This window comes from Ochotona curzoniae, unplaced genomic scaffold, assembly GCF_017591425.1.
Source record: "Ochotona curzoniae isolate NIBS_2020 unplaced genomic scaffold, NIBS_Ocur_1.0 contig_2599, whole genome shotgun sequence".
Taxonomy (NCBI): domain Eukaryota; kingdom Metazoa; phylum Chordata; class Mammalia; order Lagomorpha; family Ochotonidae; genus Ochotona; species Ochotona curzoniae.
In genome coordinates, this window is record NW_024465520.1 from 15,637,334 (window position 1) to 15,656,875 (window position 19,542).

Here is a 19,542-nt window from a genome sequence, read left to right on the forward strand (position 1 = left end):
ATAAAAAATTCAAGCATATATGTACATATAAAAGTACAAAAATAAAAGTGTCAAAATATATACTCGGTAAACTGTTCATTCTTATGGTTTGTATGTCTATTTCTTTCATATAAGTATATATTTAGATCATGTAATATTCCCCTATTACATTTCATTTCAATGTGATATATTCTTATTATGTTTGTTTTCCAGCTTCAAATATGTGGATTTTTCCTTATTTCTCTGCCATTTTAATTATTTTGGCAATCCCTGATATCGACACAATAGCAAAGACAACTCCATATAGCAAATTTACAAAGAAATCGGAGGGAAAAGAAATTCCAGAGCATCTGCAGCTGACCAGTAGCCCACCTCCTGAAGAAGAGAGTCCCTTCACAGGAACGGCTGACATGGCTGCAGCAGCAAAACCAGCCACTGACTCCTTGACCCTGGATTCTGCCGTGGGCACTGCCACCCTCTCGCCCTTTGAAAACGTCTCCCTTGACACGGATGACTTTCTCCCGAATTGCTGTGGTTGTTGTTCACTTGTTGAAGGGCAGAAGGGAGAACCCGGAGAGATGGGAAAGCCAGGTACTTGAAGACTTATGAAGTTGAGAGGGTGGAAAGTTCCCAAAGACATGTCAAATGACCATGCAAGTGGTGGCAGGTAGACGTGTAATACTGTGACAAATGCATCTGAGCTGTACTGTTCAGTGTTACCAGTCACTGTCTAACGTTTGGCTAGCAATAAACATTAAAATTAGATAAATTGAAAACTTTAGTTAATGAAAGTCGTCACATCACAGGTGCGCTGTAACCACAATGCCCAGTGAGTGCCATATTGGGCAGTGCAGATATGGAGTCTTTTGTTGGATGATGCTGCCTAGAACAGTGTCAAGGACAGCCAGCTTCAGCCCTGGTGCTGCTTAGGCTTATTGCCAGGACATGCTTTTCACTAATAGCTTATTTTAAGTGGAGTGGATGGCAGCTTTGCTGCTGGGGAGAGTGTGCTGGCTGATGGCTTTTTCCAGTGCCATTTGTCATTAAGGTTAGGAATGCGCTGCCTGTGAGGTGAGAAAGTAGCCCCGGATCCACTCTGCTTCATTGAGATTCTGAGGCAGCACTGTGGCATTGCCCAGAACGAATCTCCATTGAACGCCGTGGTTATGCGTTTCAACATTTCAAATGACTTTTATATATCCACAATGAGTACACTCTCAGCTTTATTACAAAACGTTTTGACTTCTACACATTATCCAGCAGAGAGCTAAAGGTAACATTAAGATTAGCAAGTCAGTTTCAAACTTGCTATTGCTTGAAAAACAAATACACATAAACATTTACTGTGTCTTACCTGTGGTTTTTAAAGTTATAAAATCAGTGATTATGCACCCTTACTGAGCTTTTCATTTGTTTCATGCCATGGCAGTGACCTTTTCAGAAATGTGCTCAGTATTTACGCCCAGTACAAACATCGATGACAACATCATTTCAGGGTTGTTAAACAATATTGGAAAGATAATGAGACTAAGGAAATCATGCCTACCCGAACTTTTCCTGTCCCAGCAGCCTGGCAGGCTGGGTGGGGGTGACAGTCGTAAGGGCATGGTCAAGCAGAAAGCTGTTTGCTGCCCATCGTCCGGGGACATGTGGCCTGTAACTTCAGGGCCTGTAACATCCCAGTGGTGGATTCAGTTCGGCTGTTTTTGGCGCTCAGCCTGGCCTCTAAACACAGGTGATAAATATTTTGAAGTTATGCCACTTGTTTAGCCAGCTAGGAGGACTGAATGTTGTGTAACAGCTCAGAATGTTGGTTTGTCATTGTGTAAGGATACTCTCCTTGTTTAAGTCTCAGTGTCTAAAAAAGTAAATTGAGGTAAGAATAACACTCATGGAATTAAGACAGCTGAATGAGATCTGACACATGACGACTCATTGTGGTGCCTGGAGTAGAATAAATGCACAATATGCTATTTTTACTCTGTGGGATAAGACTGGTCTCCACAACACTCTGAAGCTAGTAATGATAGGATCCTGTTTATAAGATTCAGAGAGAACTGTTTCTTCTAGCCTTAGCAGTGTTTGCCAAACCCGACTTCTTTTCTTTTTATTTTAAGTTAGAAATCTAGTGTAAGAACAACATCGAGAAAACTTGAAAAAGGAAAATAAAGATACTCAAAGCCATTTATTTTAATTTTTCTTTGTTGTTTTTTGGTCCTTGATTAAATGAAAACACAAAACACACATATTACATTTTGCATCACCATTGTTAAAAAGCCTCCAGCTTTACACTGCTTGTGAAGGCAAATGTTTTGAAATATTCAGGTCTACCTACTGGCCAACAATGATGAATACTCCGCTCTGTTTCTTTTGGAGTTCAGTTATGATAGTAGAAACCTACTATGTGTTAAGAATGGTTAGGTACTTTAAATAACTTCTAATCTTTATGAAACTGTTAAAATATGAGTGCATTTCAAGCATCTTATGTTAAAGTTTTTGTTCGGCCCAGAGACCACACTACCTGGATGAAAGTCCAGCTTGGTCTGTGAACCTTCAAGCTCCAACTCTTCCTATCGTGTTCATTCTTGCCATTCAAACCTACAGGTGCATTTTAGCTGTGAGGGACAGCCTTTGTTTCCTTGTGTCCTTGTGTGACCGCCATCAACCTTTGTAGAGCCTTCTCATCTCCCTTGATAGTTTAACCATGCACAATGAAATGCAGTTGGCCACATGGCTTGCCACCATCACAGCTGCTTATAATTTCTCCATTCCATGCCTTCATGTAAGCCCTACTTTTCTAGACAGGTACATTTAACAAACACTGTTGGTTACTTGGACCTTCATAAGTCTTCATCTCCATTATCAACCATTTCTTAAAAATTTTCTTCCAAAGAAATACAATTTTCTTTCAAAGAAGAATTCTGTTAAATGCAAATTTCCCATTTTAATTATAGTAATATTATATAATACCATACAATGCAGTATTGCTGTAATTTAATTGAGTGCCTTTATCAACATAGTTAACTTGTAAATTGCTACACTCTGAAGGTGGTTGTAGAGCTTGAGAATCTTTGTACAGGACTGAGGTTACAGGAAGGATGATGATCCCAAGCCCAGTTGTCCCCGTGGCCCAGAAATTCCTCAGTAGGCAAGAACAAAGAAGGAGGAAGGAGTCCTGCCTCAGCTGCTGCTTTCCTCCCCCTCAATCTTTTGGTTGATCCTCACCTCTACTTTTGGTGCTGTTCCTTCAGTTTCCTAAAACAGCATCATTTTTCTATATGTATTTTTCCCGAAATACTTGTCTACCTACTTTTTGCTTCCAAAAATCCAGGTCCATTCATTGGGCCTTAGCCAACTGCTATTTTCTCACGGAAGTCTCTGATCTCACAAATATAAATTAGATTCTGTTAGCACAACTTAAAAGCAAGATCTTCTTTCCCCCTTATATCATTAACAGCAGCATGGCGATCCCTATTTATCTTGATGGCTATAGGTTCAAATTTTCCTTTCACACATTCTCAGATTCAAGAAGGTAGGGTGCCGGAAAGCTGATGACTGTGTTTTTCCCTACTTAACAGGGTACCTGGTATAAAGGAGATTGCAGAAATAGCTCCTGAATGAGTGATTATGTGGATAAATGGGAAATTCCAATCTGAAAGTGCGATCCACATGAGGTTAAGTGTCAGATAATCATTTTGTTCTTACTGTTTGATATAGTACTGCCTCTCTGAATCATTTGGTCACTGCCATGAATGCAGTGACAAGTACTAATGGGCTCAATTTATCTATTCAGGTAGGACAGAATTGCAAATCAGACAAAAAGTTTGCCCTTAGAACTCTGTAATAGTTTATCCTCATCTAGACTTTATCATTAGAACGTTCATAGTTATTTGTCTTAATAAAATGGTGTTTTTTTCTTTCTGAATTTCAAAAAGAAGGTTTCTTTTCCTACAATTCTAAAATCAATGCTGTTTCCAGGTTCTAAAGGAGAGGCTGGTGATGTGGGGATCCAAGGACCACCTGGAGTTATTGGACCCCAAGGCTCACGGGGCCAGAAAGGAGAGAAGGGTAGGCAAGTCATTTTATTTCATGTTAAAACTCAAGAAATGTCTCGAACTTCCTGAAATTGTTGAATAAATAGTACACTTGTAGATAGATCAATTTTGGAAAATTTAAATACTTTCTAAATCATACTAAATTAAATTTGATACATAAATTTCATAAGCAGCCAATAGCAAAATTTTGAACACAAACCGCATCCATGCATGAACATGCATGCTTGCATGTTCACAGCTTTCTCATTTTCATCTCCTTACCTGTTAGCAAAGGATGAGAAACCTCAGGGTGTATTCTCTGGTCGAGAGTCTGTTTCTGTAAATTTTTATGACACAAATAATTCTTATTTAACTAGAACAAGCAATTTCCATTCAGTGTAGGTGGATAATCTTTCCACTAAGGAGACTCCAACAAATCTTTTTGGGCCATTCTAAAATCAGAGCCAGTGTCAACAGTGGGAAGGCAAATGAATTAAACCTGAAGTAACAAAGCAGATAAAAATGATCTTGGACACTCACTTCTGCTTGTCTGGAAACTTGAGGAAATGCACTAGGTATTTACTTGTGCCATTGTCAGAGAAGAATTTGAGTTACAGATGCTCTTATAGATCTTTTTTTTCAGTTTAGAAATTCTTCAATTCTACAGATTCATCTGCAAAGAATACTTTCTGTCTCAGGAAAGCCCCGGTTATTTAAGTGCTTAAAAGTATTGGGGAAGGTTACAGATTCACCAGGACATTTAGAAATCCCTCGGTGAATATCGGCAGCCTGTAGAAATACCGTCCATCGATCATATTAAATGTTTTAGCCTCCATGTCACATGTCAGAAGACCTAATATTGTCTATACATCACCCTCCACATGGCTGGGGAACTGCCTAACTCATTGCTGGTAGAACATTCAGTGAAGTAATTACTCAAAAAAGATGCTAAGGTAGGAGAGAGCTACTTCACACTTGTCAGTTATGTGATTTTCATTCTTGGAAACATTTAATCCTTTTGTGACTAAATTATGTGAGCAAAAAACTCTATGAAATAAAGATGAGTGATGGACCTCCCCAGTGAGTCGTACATTTGGGAGCTAGACTTCAGGAAGTAGAAGAAAACCAGGAAAGTAATGTAAGATAAGGTTCTTAAAGAATATGCTTTGATGCTTTTGATGAGATCAAAAGTAGAAACTCATTCAACCAATGTCTATAAAGTGGCAACTTCACTTCCCTATTACTTTCAGACTTGGACTCTGTTAATACTGAACGCTTAAAAAATGAGCTGAATGACTGAATTCCAGTTAAACACTACGTGACTGAGTAAATCCGTTGTAAGGCTTGAACTCCTCAAAAGAACTTGAGAGCTGGAGTAACTCTGTGTGGTGAAGGTCAGAGTTTGATATTTGACGAGGACTGGATTTGTGCTTTACGTCCACTTGAGGTTTCATTTTTCTGTATTTCGATATTTTCTTGATGTCCAAGTCTTGTGTTTCAACAGAGTGATAAAGGAGGAACTAGCTACTTGGAGAACTCCACCGAGGAGCCAGTGGTGGGATATCCTAGCTGGTCTTGGGGACTGAGGGAAGTTCTGTGTTTTTGATTTTGGATTTTCCTTCACTTAAGAAGTAGAACAGGAAATGTTAGCATTGAAATACTGTAGTGTTTATTTGATGTAATGTGTTCTGGTAGATGAGTCCCTTGTGATTATGTAAGAGGTGTTATTAATACCAAATAAAATTGTATTGAGAAAAGATGGATTAAATTTAAAAAATGATAAAAGTTTGGAGCAAAGTAAACATTCCATACTAGTTAGTTGTTATAACCATTAACATTGTTATTTACAATTGCAAATGTAACAGGATGGGTTAGGCCTCATTGAAAATAATAAATTTTATAACATTATAGCAAGTGTCTAAAAACCTGGTTCTTTTAGTATGCTTTTAAATATGAATTATCACAATTCCATAATATGTCCAAAAGGTGAAAAAATTATCAAATGTAAACTGAAAATTAGCTTTTTCTGCTGCTTTATGTTAAGGACACTCTTTCCTGGGTGGGTGTATGTAATACCATGTCTAGCCAATTGCAGAATTTTGTGTTTTGTGTTGAAATTGGACATGTGTGGATAAATGGTCTTCTAACTGTGATACAAAATTCATAATAGGAAAAACATGAACACATCAGACACAGTGTGAATAGGATGTCACAGGCATTCTGTGGGGACGTTAGAGGAGTCATGGGACTGTAGATAGCAAAGAGGAGTTTTGTTTGAAGAAGCTGGTACAGTATATTTTTCTTTTTTACATTATTTTGCCCTTAGAGAATTAGGTTAAAGAAAATACTGGAATGCAAAGTGGTTTCCAAAGAGATGTTAGATACAGCAAAAATAAATACATTGGCACCCCATTATGGCTTAATTGGCTAATCCTCTACCAACAAGTGCCAGCATCCCCTTTGATGTCCCGGCTGCTCCATTTCTCATCCAGTTCCCTGACTGTGGCTGGGAAAGCAGAGGAGGATGCCCGAAGCCTTGAGCATCTACATTTAGGTGGGAGACCTCCTGATTTCAGATCGGCTCAGCTCTGGCTGTTTTATGGCCATTTGGGGAGTAAATCAGCAGATGGAAGATTTTTCTCTCTGTTCTTCTTTCTGTAAATCTGCCTTTCCAACAAAAAGAAATAAATTTAAAAAAAGACAGTGATAAAAAAGTTAATTTTGGTATCATTTTAGGACTTAAAGGAGAACGTGGGGACCAAGGAGCAAGTGGAATTCCCGGATATCCCGGGAAACCTGGTGAACAAGGTAAATACAGACTGTCCACTGGGGATTGTCGTGTGGGTTTTGAGTGCTCGATCCCTTCCTGTTTGTGTTTGCAATTATCAGAAAGGTGAGGGAAATATTAATTTCATCATCCTTTTAACCATTCAGTGTCCTGACTGAATGAAGTGTGACTAGCCCTGCCCAGAATTTTGGAAATAAGGTACAAGGATCTGAGCCCTCCTTTGTTTCCCAGTAGTCAGCTGTTGTTTCTTGGAAGCTTTTTGAGCCTGTGGGATCCCAGTAATGACTCCTGGGAGAGAGCTCTGTTGGCACAGCCATTACCAAGGCAGGAGTCAGATATACTTGACCCCATCCCAAAGATGGTCCTTTTTATTGTTTGAACACTGGGCTAATCATATACAGTTTCCAGTGCATATGATCCTTCAACATCATTCTAATTTTCCATTTCAGGTGGACTCGGTCCTAAGGGGGAGAAAGGAAATGCTGGCCTGGCAGGAGTCAAAGGGCAAAAAGGCTCCAAGGGGGACCCGTGTGGGAACAGCACCAAAGGCGACAGAGGAGAGCCAGGGACCCAGGGCTCCCCTGGCACAGAGGGGAGGCCTGGAGCCAAGGGTGAGAAGGGAGAGAGGGGAGAGAAGGGCCACAGTGGAGAATCTGGGGAGAAGGGAGGGAAAGGGCAAAAGGGAGAGGAGGGGCTGAAAGGAGACAGAGGCAGAGGGGGCACCAGCGGCCTGCCTGGGGCCAAAGGTGAGCCAGGGGTTAAAGGAGAAAAGGGGGAGTCAGGACCTCCTGGGCTCCTTGGCCCTGCTGGACCAAAGGGTGACCTTGGGAGCAAAGGGACCCGAGGCCCTGTGGGTAAGAAGGGCTCTCGGGGCTCCAAGGGCTCCAAGGGGGAGATGGGCAGAATTCCTCGCTCTGCCTTCAGTGCGGCTTTATCCAAGCCTTTTCCTCCTCCCAATGCACCTATCAAATTCAACAAGGTCCTGTATAATGACCAAGGGGATTACAGCCCCATCACTGGGAAATTTAACTGCAGTATTCCTGGAACATATGTTTTCTCTTACCACGTCACCGTGCGGGGTCGTCCCGCCCGGATTTGCCTCGTAGCTGGGAACAAGAGGCAGTTCAAGACCAGGGAGACCCTCTACGGGCAGGAGATAGACCAAGCCTCTCTCCTCATTGTCCTGAAATTAAATGCGGGAGACCAAGTGTGGTTGGAAGTGTCGAAGGACTGGAATGGGATGTACGCCAGTGCTGAGGACAACTGCATTTTTACTGGGTTCCTTTTATACCCAGAGGAAACTCTTGGCGTTCCACCATAAGCTTGAATTTTGAACATTTTAGTGCGATTTGATTGGAGTAAGTCCATTAATATAGAGTAGTGCTATTAAAAACTTCAATTTTTAGATGATTGTAAGCCTGATATAGAAAAATGAGACAATTATATCCCTGGAGACAATCATTATTTCTATTTTAAGGTATCTCCTTTAAAAGTATTTGGGTATTTGAGAACTTTGGTATATCAACTCTGCAACTAACTTCGTTTATGTTACTGAAATACTACCCATGCCATTTAGGCAATAATATTTGTGTACAAAATATGAGTGAGTCTTACAAATAATAAATATATTCTTCTAGAATCTTCTGCGTCTCACGTGCACATGTGTTGCTTCTGTCTGTGAGTGTAAGGCTAGTTGTGAACACACCACAAGCTCAGGTCTCTCTCCAAGTTCCCGGGAGGATCTCATTCTCCTGGGAGTATTTTCTTGAAAAGTACAAATATTCTCATGGTATGTTAATCTGTATGTAATGTTGATTTATGAAATGTGGAGTTTTGTGTTGGGTAAAATGGAAAAAAAAGTTGATCCACATACTGCTCGGTCACAGGAAACACAACCATTCATCAAATCACTGTGCTTAGAAGGAATGAAAGTTTCTGAAAGCTTCAAGAATAAAATGAGATCATTGATCTAATTTTTGGCCCTTTCTTCAAGGAAGACTATGTAACTAGAATGAATGCTTAGCCATCCTTATTACAATCTCTAAAATACTTTCAGCTATTTTGTGATAACATTTTAGTAGTGGTGGGGGTTGGAAACTCATTTACAATGAGCTTAACAACTATGAAGATTTGATACTTTAGTGACTGCACTCTCTAAAAAGCAAGCTGGTAGACTCCAAAATGAGTTTGGTTCTATGAAGATAGTTCAGTAGATTTGCTCATCTGGGAGTTCCAAGAAAGGAAGTGGGTATTGGGGAACTTTGTGGTCTTGTTCTACCAACTCTGACAAATTTTCACTTCTCAGTTTCTTGTCCATTTATTTAGTAGAAACGTGTCTCCCAAACTCTGTACAAGGCGTGAGTTTTGGAAGTATTTGCAAATCACTAGAAACAGATTGTTTTTGGCATCAAGCAAATATGGGACATGCCGTATTCTACAGTTCCCTTGTTACTAGTCATAAAGTACATTAGTGTAACTTCTGAAGCTTCTACAGAAAAGAAGTCATTTTACTTTGGTGTTTAATCCAAGAATCCAAAGGTTATTTTGGGTGTAGAACTCATCAAGAAATGTTCCCTGAAACAGCTTTCTGTGGGATGTTGATTTGGGAAAGGTTGCATTAGTTTCTCACCCAAAGATCACATAGCAGACCGGGCAGAATTTCATTGCCAGCGTTTCTCACTCCCTTCAGCAGTTCTTCCCTGGTTTACATTTCAATGTTGCTTTAGCTGTAACTGTGCTTATATTTGTCAGAGTGAAAATAAGACAATGTGCAAATGATTATTTAAGATTTATTTTATTCATAGGACAGAGTTACAAAGGGGAGGAGACAGAGAGGGCTTTCATCCACTGGCTCAGGCTCCAGATGTGCATGCTGGCCAGTGCTGGGCCAGGCCAAAATAAGGATCCAGAAGCTTCTTCCAGGTTTCTCATATGGCTGCAGGGATCCAGGCAATTAGGTCTTCTTTGGCTAGTTTCCCAGGCACCTTATCAGGGAGCTAAATCAACAGAGGAGCAGCCAGGATTTGAATCAGTGTACATATGGTGCTACACGTGGTGGATTTGCCCACAATACCAGCCTAGGAAGTGATTTTCCATTTGCTGGTTTATGTCCCAGGTGATTGTAATGAGTTGGTCTGGGTCAGGCTGATGCCAGGAGCTTCCTTCATGTCTCCAGCCTGAGTGGCACAGGCCCAACTACCTGGCCATTTTCTGCTGCTTTTCTCAGGCCATTCACAGGGAACTGGATTGGAAGTGGAGCAGATGAGAATCCAATTGGTACCCACATGAGATGCTGATATCAGAGGCAGCGGCTTTATCTTCCACATCACAAAGCCTGACCCTGAATGGTTTCTTAATTGTTAGATCAAATGCCTACCGCATCTTGTCATCTCCATCATTTCTTTAGAACAAACTGTGGAGACTGCTAACTGACTGACCTAGCCTGATGAAGGAAAAATTATCAAAAATATCATATGTCTGGGTGTTCTATTAATAGAAAGGTAACAGCTGATGAAGATAAGACACCAATTCATAAATTATTCTGTGTATCTCAATTTTTTTTCTATCTAGTTTGTCACATTAGATCCACCATTTTTGAATTATTATATTTCCTGGAGATTTTTTTAAAGGCTTATTTATTTTTATTGGAAAGGCATATTTATAGAGAGAAAGAAGAACACAGAGGATCATCTGTCTGTTGGTTCACTCCCTAGGTGACTGCAAGGGTCAGAGCTGAGCCCATCTGAAAGCAGGAGTCTCCTCTGGGTCTCTCACATGCGTGCATGGTCCCAAGGACTTGGACCATCCTCTGCTGCTTTCCCAGGATACAAGCAGAGAATTGAAAGGAAAGTGGAACTGCCAGGATATGAAACAGTGCCCATATGGCATCCCAGTGCTTGCAAGGCAAAGATTTAGCCAGCAAGCTGTCACACCAGGACCTTCTTGGCGATGTTTAAGAATTGATTTCAAGGGAAAATTTTGATCAGCTGAATTGGTAGCATAGCCCCTAGTGTAGACATTATAGCAAAATATTTAAATTTCACCATAAAAATCTGCGATCACTTACTTGCCAATTTACCATTTCTTAATGTTGTAGAATATCATTTAATACACATTTTCTTCCTGGACTTGTATAATTATGAATTTAAGAGTGATATGAATTAATAGTGAATGATATTGTTTAGCCATTAAGTGTGCTACAATTGAAAATGCCATGAAATTTATAAAGACATCAAAACAAATAAAATTATATACAAAGAAAAGTAAAATAATGGGTTTTCAGAACAGCTGAGATATAATCCTTTGTGACTTATGATATTTGTATTCTTTAAGAGGACGGACTGGATAAATTACATTACCCTTAATTCAAGATTCCCATGGATCAACTCCTCCTACTCCCACCTTCCAAACAGTGACCTTACCCACATTTGCAGCAGTGTAACCCACTAGTTTGGATAGAATTGGAGGCAGTGTATTTTCATTTGATGGGCTTAAGGAAAGAATAAAGTTTCTTTGAGCGCCTGAAAAATGTTAGTCCCTGGAACACAAGTTTAAGTTTGCAGCTTGTGATATACCATAATTGAGCCCTCATAACCAATAAAGTCTCCCTGGGTACTGTAACAAGCCTGTACGTTGTGTGTCTTCTCTAGAATTATCTAAAGCATAGACCCAGGGTAGGGCTCCTTTTCGTATTACTTTGATTTCTTCCATCAAAGCAATTTGCTGAAATGTAAGTTGACTTATCAACTCTCTGCTTAAAGCCTCATTCAGTGAGAAACCAGATCCTCCGTATTCTTGTTACGACCAGAGAGGCTGTGCGTATCCTGGACCCTCTGCCTTGGTCTTTGGCCATTTCCAGGCTTCTTTGGAACATGGTCCTGCTGGTAGTTCCTCCAGTTCACCAGCATCTTTCCACTCAAGACTGAGTGATGCTTAGGGATGGCTTTGATCCCAGGCAACTGCATGGCTGCTCCAATACTCTTTATCAAACCTTTATTCCAACATTTATTTGGAGCATTTGGCTTCAAATTACAGTTCTTGTGTCTTGTTCTAGTTCCTGTTTATTTTTTCTCTATAGTATTTACTGATGTCTACATATATTATATAATCAAACATTTACTTTATTTTTTGTAATCTTCCAAGAAAGCACATTTCATGAGGACATAGATTTTTGCCTGTTTGTTATTCTGTTTTTAGAATTAAATGGTTATATTAAGTATGTGTTCAAAATATGGGAGTCCCAGAAGGTGCAGAAAGAGAAGCTGGGTTTACAAATGTATTTAATGAAATAATAAGGGAAAATTTCCCTAAGCTAGAGGAAGAATTAGGAAACAACATCCAGGAAGGGCACAGAATTCCCAACAGGCTTAACCAAAAGCGATCTTCACCAAGACACATGATAATCAAGCTCTCTTCAATCAAAGATAAGGAAAAAATCCTTAAATGTGCATGTGAAATAAATCAACTGACATATAAAGGGATGCCAGTTAAACTCACAGGAGACCTTTCACAGGAAACTCTATAGGCCAGAAAAGAGTGGAGAGACATATTCCAGATTCTAAAAGAAAAAAAAAATTGTCGGCCCAGAATAATGTACCCAGCAAAACTTTCCTTTGTTTTGAAAATGAAATAAAATTCTTCCACAGTAAAGAATAGTTAAAAGAATATGCCTCTTCCAAACCTGCCCTACAAACATACTTACAGATGTTCTCTCTCTCTTTTTAAAAGATTTATTTATTCTTATTACAGAGAGGAGGAGAGACAGAGAGGAAGATCTTCCATCTGATGATTCACTCCCCAACTGACTGCAGCTGGGAACCAGGAACCTCTTCCGGGTCTCCCACATCGGTGCAGGGTCCCAAAGCTTTGGGCTGTCCTTAACTGCTTTCCCAGGCCACAGGCAGGGAGGTGAATGGGAAGTGGAGCTGCTGGGATTAGAACCGGTGCCCATATGGGATCCTGGCACGTTCAAGGCGAGGACTTTAGCCACTAGGCTATGCTGCCGGGCCCACAGATATTCTCTTGACAGAGAAGAGGAATAGTGCCCACCAAAACCAAAGGCAAATGTGAAGAACATCCCAGTAAAATAACAATAGAAGACTAAATCAATGAACAACCCATTGCTAGATTACCACCTATTTGTATTAACCGTGAATGTAAATGGCTTACACTCATCAATCAAATATCATGGATTAGTAGGCTGGATTGAAAAACAAAACCCACTCTGTTGTCTACAGGAGGCATATTTCACCAACAAAGATCAGCAGAGACAATATCTCATGGATTTTGATTTTCTTTTTGTTAGTTTCATCTCTTCGAAACACTTTCTTATGAAATTCTTCAATGACTCATAGATCATACAGTAGCATCATTTTCTTCAAGAAGGTTCTTGATTTTCATTTCTTCAGCGACACATTAGTCATTCAGTAGCATGTTATTTAACTTCATGGTGGTGTTAATTTTTTTTCTTCCTGTTGTTGACTTAGTATTGTGGCTTTCCATTTAAGGGGGTGTATAGTAACTGTGTGATGGAGACTATCATATCCAGATGTGAGGATACAATGCAGTATGCATCTCTACTTCCAGATCAAAGAGGGACTCCTAATGAAACTGTTTACTATATCTTGACAATAGGATGCTGAGCTCTCTGCTATTGTCCATGCCTGCAATGATGGACATATGACTGTGTATGAAGAACTATACTATAGTAATGATGTAGGGGAACTCAGTGAGGGGGGAAGGAATTGTGGAGGGGATAAGAGAAATCCCAGGGCCTATGGAAGTGTATCAAAAATGATAATAATAAAAAGAGTAAGATTTAAAAAAATCCTGGGATCTATGGCAGCAAAATAAAAGGAAATGAGGGCTTAAATAAATAAACAAATAAGAATAATGCGATCCTAATTGGTGTGGTAGTTGCAGATCTCTCCACAAGGTGGTGCTCACAGATTGTCTTTGTTTCTGATTTTGCCTTTCAGTTCAAAACAAAAATACCTTTCCCAAATCATAGTCTGTTGCAGAGTAAGTAAAATTATCTTTGACTTTACAATTCAGAATGTGGCTTCATGAGAAACCACGCTTCGTGTTTTATTATGTACTGGAGAACTACACAGATTTTTTTTGTTTGTTTGTTTTTACTGTTAGAACATAGAGTTATTGAGCAGCTCTAAGGAATGGCAAAGAGAAACTTACAGCAGCAACAACAACAACAAAGTGGAGAAATGTGGCTCTTGTGGTCTGAATTCAATGCTCTTTCTGAGTAGAGGTCAAATCCAATCTTACCTACCACTGCATCGCAAAGTGAGCCATTTTAGTCATGCAATAGGATATATTTTATTTATAGAAATGTTCTTAAATGGATCAAAAATATTACAGGTTAACAATGCTAAATGTCTTGGAGGAATTTAGGGAGAAGGAAAAACTGAGAACAATACAGTTGCCAATGGCAAGAACAGGCTGGGGTAAGGAGAAGAGAGACATAGGAAATTACAATGTACTGGTAGGCTACTCTCCTGGGCCCTCACCGTGTGCCAGGCACAGGGCTGTGATGCCTAGGTGCCTGACATGCACCAACTGGAGAGGGTGAGTGATGTGCCAAGAAACAGCCACCTAAGCAGAATCTATCCCAGCTCATCTGTGGCTAGAGTGAGCACAGTCATTTTATTTATTTATTTTGGCACATGTGTAAGATTTATTTATTTTTATTTAAAAGGCAGATTTTACAGAGAGAGAAGGAGAGACAGAAAGAGAGGTCTTCCATCTGCTGGTTCACTCCTCAAATGGCTTGCAAAGGCCAGACCTGAGCAGATCTGAAGGTGGGAGTCAGGGACTTCTTCAAGGTTTCTCATGTGGGTGCAAGGGCCAAAGGATTTGAGACGTTCTTCCATGTTTCCCATGCCATAAGCAGTGAGCATGATTGGAAGTGGAGGAGCCAGGATAGGAATCTGTGCTCATGTGGGATGCTGGCACTTGTAGGCAGAGGGTCAGCCTGCCACAACACTGCTCAGACCCTGAGAGTGCACAATCTTAACTAACACAGCAGAGTAGAGCTTATTTAAAAGCTCTCTAACAAGAATCAGAATGTTAGTAACCTAGTTTCTCAGTCCTAATACCCTAATGGAGGGAGCTGAGGAGTGGACACTTATTCTCTTCTCTTTTGCATATTCACTCACTTGTTTGGGGGTGCTGCATACCAGGTACTGTCCTTAATTCTGAGGATAATTCAGGGAGAAAACAGATTAAAGGAAGCCTCTCCATTGCCATGGAGATTATAAACAGAGAAAGAACAAAAGCCAGTAGTTTAGATTACATATATGCTTGAAGATGATAAACACTGCAAGAAAAACGAAGTGAAACAGGGACTGAGAGATGGGAAGGGACCTCACTGGGAGTGTGAGGTTTGAGCCAAGACATAAAGAAGGGGGAGTAAGTCAGAGGGCTGTTCGAGAAGGAGACAGGGGCTGGCGTGGCAAGCAAGGCAGTGTATCTGTATGGTGTAGCAGCACCACAGGACTTTCAGGTACTGGAAAGACTTGGGCTTTTACCAGAATTTGGTAAATATGGGATTCATGCCGCTCAGATGCCCTTGGAGGAACAGCTAGCTGTCCAGCTCTGGGAACTCTGCTCCACAAATTGGCTCCAATTTTCAGCCCCTGTTGGGGATACCCAAGATGAGAACTGTCTTTTAGGGCAGCCCGAATCAGGTAGTCAAGTAAGTGGTTGATAAAGGCTTGACCAGTTCAGCCCTTTGAGGACATACTTCGAGCCATATTTGCTGCATACTCTTGCTTGGTTGGCCAGGGTTTTGATGGGTCATATTATAGCTCAGTTTCTTCCCTGCTCAATTCTACCTCCTTTCCTTTCCTTCCACAAGAGTTGATTACTAATGAATATCCTGACTGTCAAATTCCATCTCTACATCTGCTCTGGGTATCTAGTAATGACAATGGAATATGAAGTGTGAGAGAAAGAGGATGGTGCAGTATTTAAGAATTAATACATGAATGAATTTATGTCAGAATATTACTGAAAGCTTTTTGGAAAAATAGATTAATTTTAATTTATTGATATTGGAAAGGCAGATTTACAGGGAGAAAGAGAGACAGAGATGGAAAGACCTTCTATCTGCTGGTTTACTCTCCAAAGGACCACAATGTCCAAAGTTGAGCCAATCCAAAGCCACTACCCTGGTGTTTCTTCTGAGCCTCATATGTGGATACAGTGATCCAAGGCATTGGACCATCCTCCACAGCTTTTCCAGGTCACAAGCAGGAACTGTATGTGAAGTGGAGCAGCCAGGACACGAACTGGCACCCATATGAGATGCCAGTACTTGGCATTAGAATGATTAAGATTAGCCAGTTGAGCCAATGTGCTGGCCCCTATTGCAAGCTTTTGTTCTGACGTTTAGGTACAAAGATGCTCTGATGGCTAAATGTAGTGGTTAAGAGTAGAGACTCACGATCCAGTTCTCATTTGCTAGTGATATGGTCTTGGGCAAGGCACTAAATCCATCTGTGCCTTAGTTTACTCGACTGTGAGATGAAATTTTGGTGGTACACAATTTATAGTTGCGAAACTCAAAACCATGACTGGCACACAGTAAATATGACACAAATGCTTGTTAAACAAGAAAACTAGTTCTATTTAGATTATATATAAGTGACTGTGCATTTCCTATAGGGTCCAACTTATTTTCACACCCAAGGATGCATGATGTTTTCAGCTGATGGGCTTATGAATGGATGGGATAGTCACGTCTGGACTGGTTGCAGCTCAATGTAGGATCAGAAGTTTAGTTGAACTTAAGCTATGCATTTAATCAAGATCTTCCCATGAAACATCTGAACAACACAGACATTAAATAACGTGGTTATAAATGATACTTAAAAATAAAGTATTACCCCTTGGAAATGAGATAGAAATTCATTCTTTCCTCAAAATCATCATCACTAATAGAGTTACTATACCAAGATGTGTGGATTTGTCTTCATATTTAGGCACCCAGGGTCACTATGCTGGCTTAAATACTGGTCATGTGTTACTTGTACATCCAAACAAGGTACTAAAAGACAGCCCACCTAAAGATGGATGATTTGCTGATCGGAAGGTAATGACAGTGACAAATGAGACCTTCCAGTGGACCATAGCAAGGGTTAGCTGCAGGAAATTGCATCAGACCAATTATTAAGGCAACATCAGCAGTCAGAAGACAGCAGTAGGGCAGTTGGCCTTGGTCTTGCTGCTGCCTCATCTGATCCATCTCACAGGGTGATGAGTCTGAGATGTGTCTGCCTAGCCTGAAAACACGATGCTCTCCTGCCTCCCTCTGCTTTCTTGAGGATAAATGAGCAACAAAAAATTTGGAACATCCAGATTATTCAATGTCAGAGCTCTTGCCAGAGCAGCACACCCACTCTCCTTGGATGTTGAATGTAAGATAAAATTGCCTTTGGCAAAAGATTTTGTGAAGGTCTTACTCATTCATTTTAATTCAAGAAAAATTAATGAGAACCTACTATGTACCAGGCAGTAGGCTCGATGCCAGTAGTACAAAGATGAATGAGATAATTTCTTGTCTTCAAGGAAGTCACAGTCGAATGGAAGAGGTGCCTAACTAAACCCAATGGTTATTCCATCTTTTCTTGTTGCTGGGAGGGCAGAAGACCTAAATGTCATGGCTACTCTAGGAGAAATTGAAAAAAAAAAAAAAACAAAGCAAAACACTTAATCCAGCAATTCGGTTGATTGATGTTCTTATTTAACTACTCCAAGGAGTACTGGGTGAGCAGTTTATTTCAAAAGGTTCAGCTATAAAGAGAGAAAAATGTTAAACAAAAAATTAACAAGAATAGCATTTTCACAGTTGGGTGTTAGTTACCAGCTTGTCTTGGAGACCTTGGATGGAAAGGGAGGGAAGAGGCTACAGAAGCCTACAGGGAAAGTGGAAACAGGAGCCTGGCAGAGGCCTTATCATAGTTTCCCTGCCCCTTCTCCTGAGCCTGGAGGGACCCTGATAGTCACAACACCAGCTCATCCTGGGAGAACAGGATCCAACACCTGGATTCTGTAACCTAGAATGTATGGACTAAGGATCCACAGATTCAAACATTCCCATTGCAACCCAAAGCTCTTCATTTACAAAGGAAATAAATAGAATATGATTTATCTATAGAGGCATACATAGATTGTACTTACACAGTTCAATGGTTTTTAACAAATTGCCCTAGCCATGAAAATGCAACTATATCATGAAAGGAAAATTCCTAGTACTTAGAAAAAGTCTTTGTACCCACTTCCAGTCAAATTAGCCATCTCACAAACATAACCACTAGTCCAATTTCCATTATTGCAGATTAATCTTGCATGTTCTGAAACTTCCTACCAATGACAAGGTATCTGCTTTCTTTCATCAGAGCTCCGACTGAGAGTCCATCCAAATTGCTGCATACCGTTAGTACTTTAGGCATTGCTCATTGGACTGTCTCTACTGATTGGTCATATTGGTGCCCTTTTAATAAATTTCACCAACATTTCATTACTTTAATGTTTAGAAGAAATGATTGAGAGGTCTGGGATGTGCATAGGTCACAGGTTTCAGGGCTATTTCCAGGGACTGATATTGGGAATCTCACTGTGTGATGTTCTGGGAGACTTGTTATCTTAGACATGATTCGCAATAATTATTTGCCAGGAGATTACAAGAAGCTTAAGAAGCTAATGAGTGATATTAAATGTGAAAGTGACATTTAACACCTAGCAGGCAGGGTAATGATTTACGATGTCCTTGAAAATGAGGGCTAAAAACTCCCAGAGAAAATAAGAAGAAATATCAATAAAGGCAATTTATGTAATGCGCAATTGAGACAAAAAATGGATTCTGAGATGTTCAATCTAAGAACACCGGACTATTTAACTCTTATTCAAACCAGTGCTTAGTTTGTAAATCGCAGTCTGTTTCTGCTATAAATAATTCCACCTCTTAGATATTTATTCATTACTTTCCTGGCAAACTCCCTGATTGGCAATCATCATATAATTTTGTAATTTATTTGATTGAATTATTTCTTAATAATAGGAGAACAAAAGAGAGGTTGAAAGCAATTTTACCCACTCATTAAATATTTTTTGAATGCTTGTGTCATGCTTAGACATCATGTTAGATGCTGATGATATAATTTTTTAAAAAAATAAGGTTATTTTATTTTTGATGATGTTTATATAGTTGAGAGACATGCATGCCCATGTGAACCACCAATTAGGGTGGAGGATGTTGAGGAATTGCGGAAAGTGAATGAGACAACTGCCTTCAATCTCTTCTTCTCTTTTGGTATCTGGGGATACCCAGTTATAACACAGGCACTCTATGAACAGACCACATATGCTGTGATTTTTATTGTGGTTGGAGTTCTGAGTCCAGGATCCAATTAGGGGGAAGTTCCCAAAGAATCCTCATCTGAAGTGCTCCAGACTTGACTATTATATGTGTTAGCCAGTACAGGGTCTGGCTTATCAGTCACTCACATCAGCCTATGCTGTGGTCTCACCAGAGGTGACCCCAACATGACACCTGTGTGGGAGATTGCCCATGGATCTTTGTTTTCTTGGCCTATGTAAAAGATTATAAGGACATGGCATACCATGTGTCTCAGGGGGAGCTCTCTGGCAGTTGTCTTGGCAACTGAGACCTCAACCTGACCTGATCACTGGACATACAGTGGGCTGTGACCCAGTTTCCCTTCT

The 19,542-nt window shown here is 40.2% G+C and overlaps 1 protein-coding gene across 1 annotated transcript; it reads left to right on the forward strand.

Annotated features, from left to right (window-relative positions):
- The first annotated feature begins 200 nt into the window (after positions 1-200).
- Positions 201-8,122, forward strand: OTOL1 (otolin 1). Its single transcript, XM_040974944.1, has 4 exons — positions 201-570; positions 3,958-4,047; positions 6,750-6,821; positions 7,251-8,122. The coding sequence occupies exons 1-4, from the start codon at positions 201-203 to the stop codon at positions 8,120-8,122; spliced, it is 1,404 nt and encodes a 467-aa protein (XP_040830878.1).
- The last annotated feature ends 11,420 nt before the right edge of the window (positions 8,123-19,542 follow it).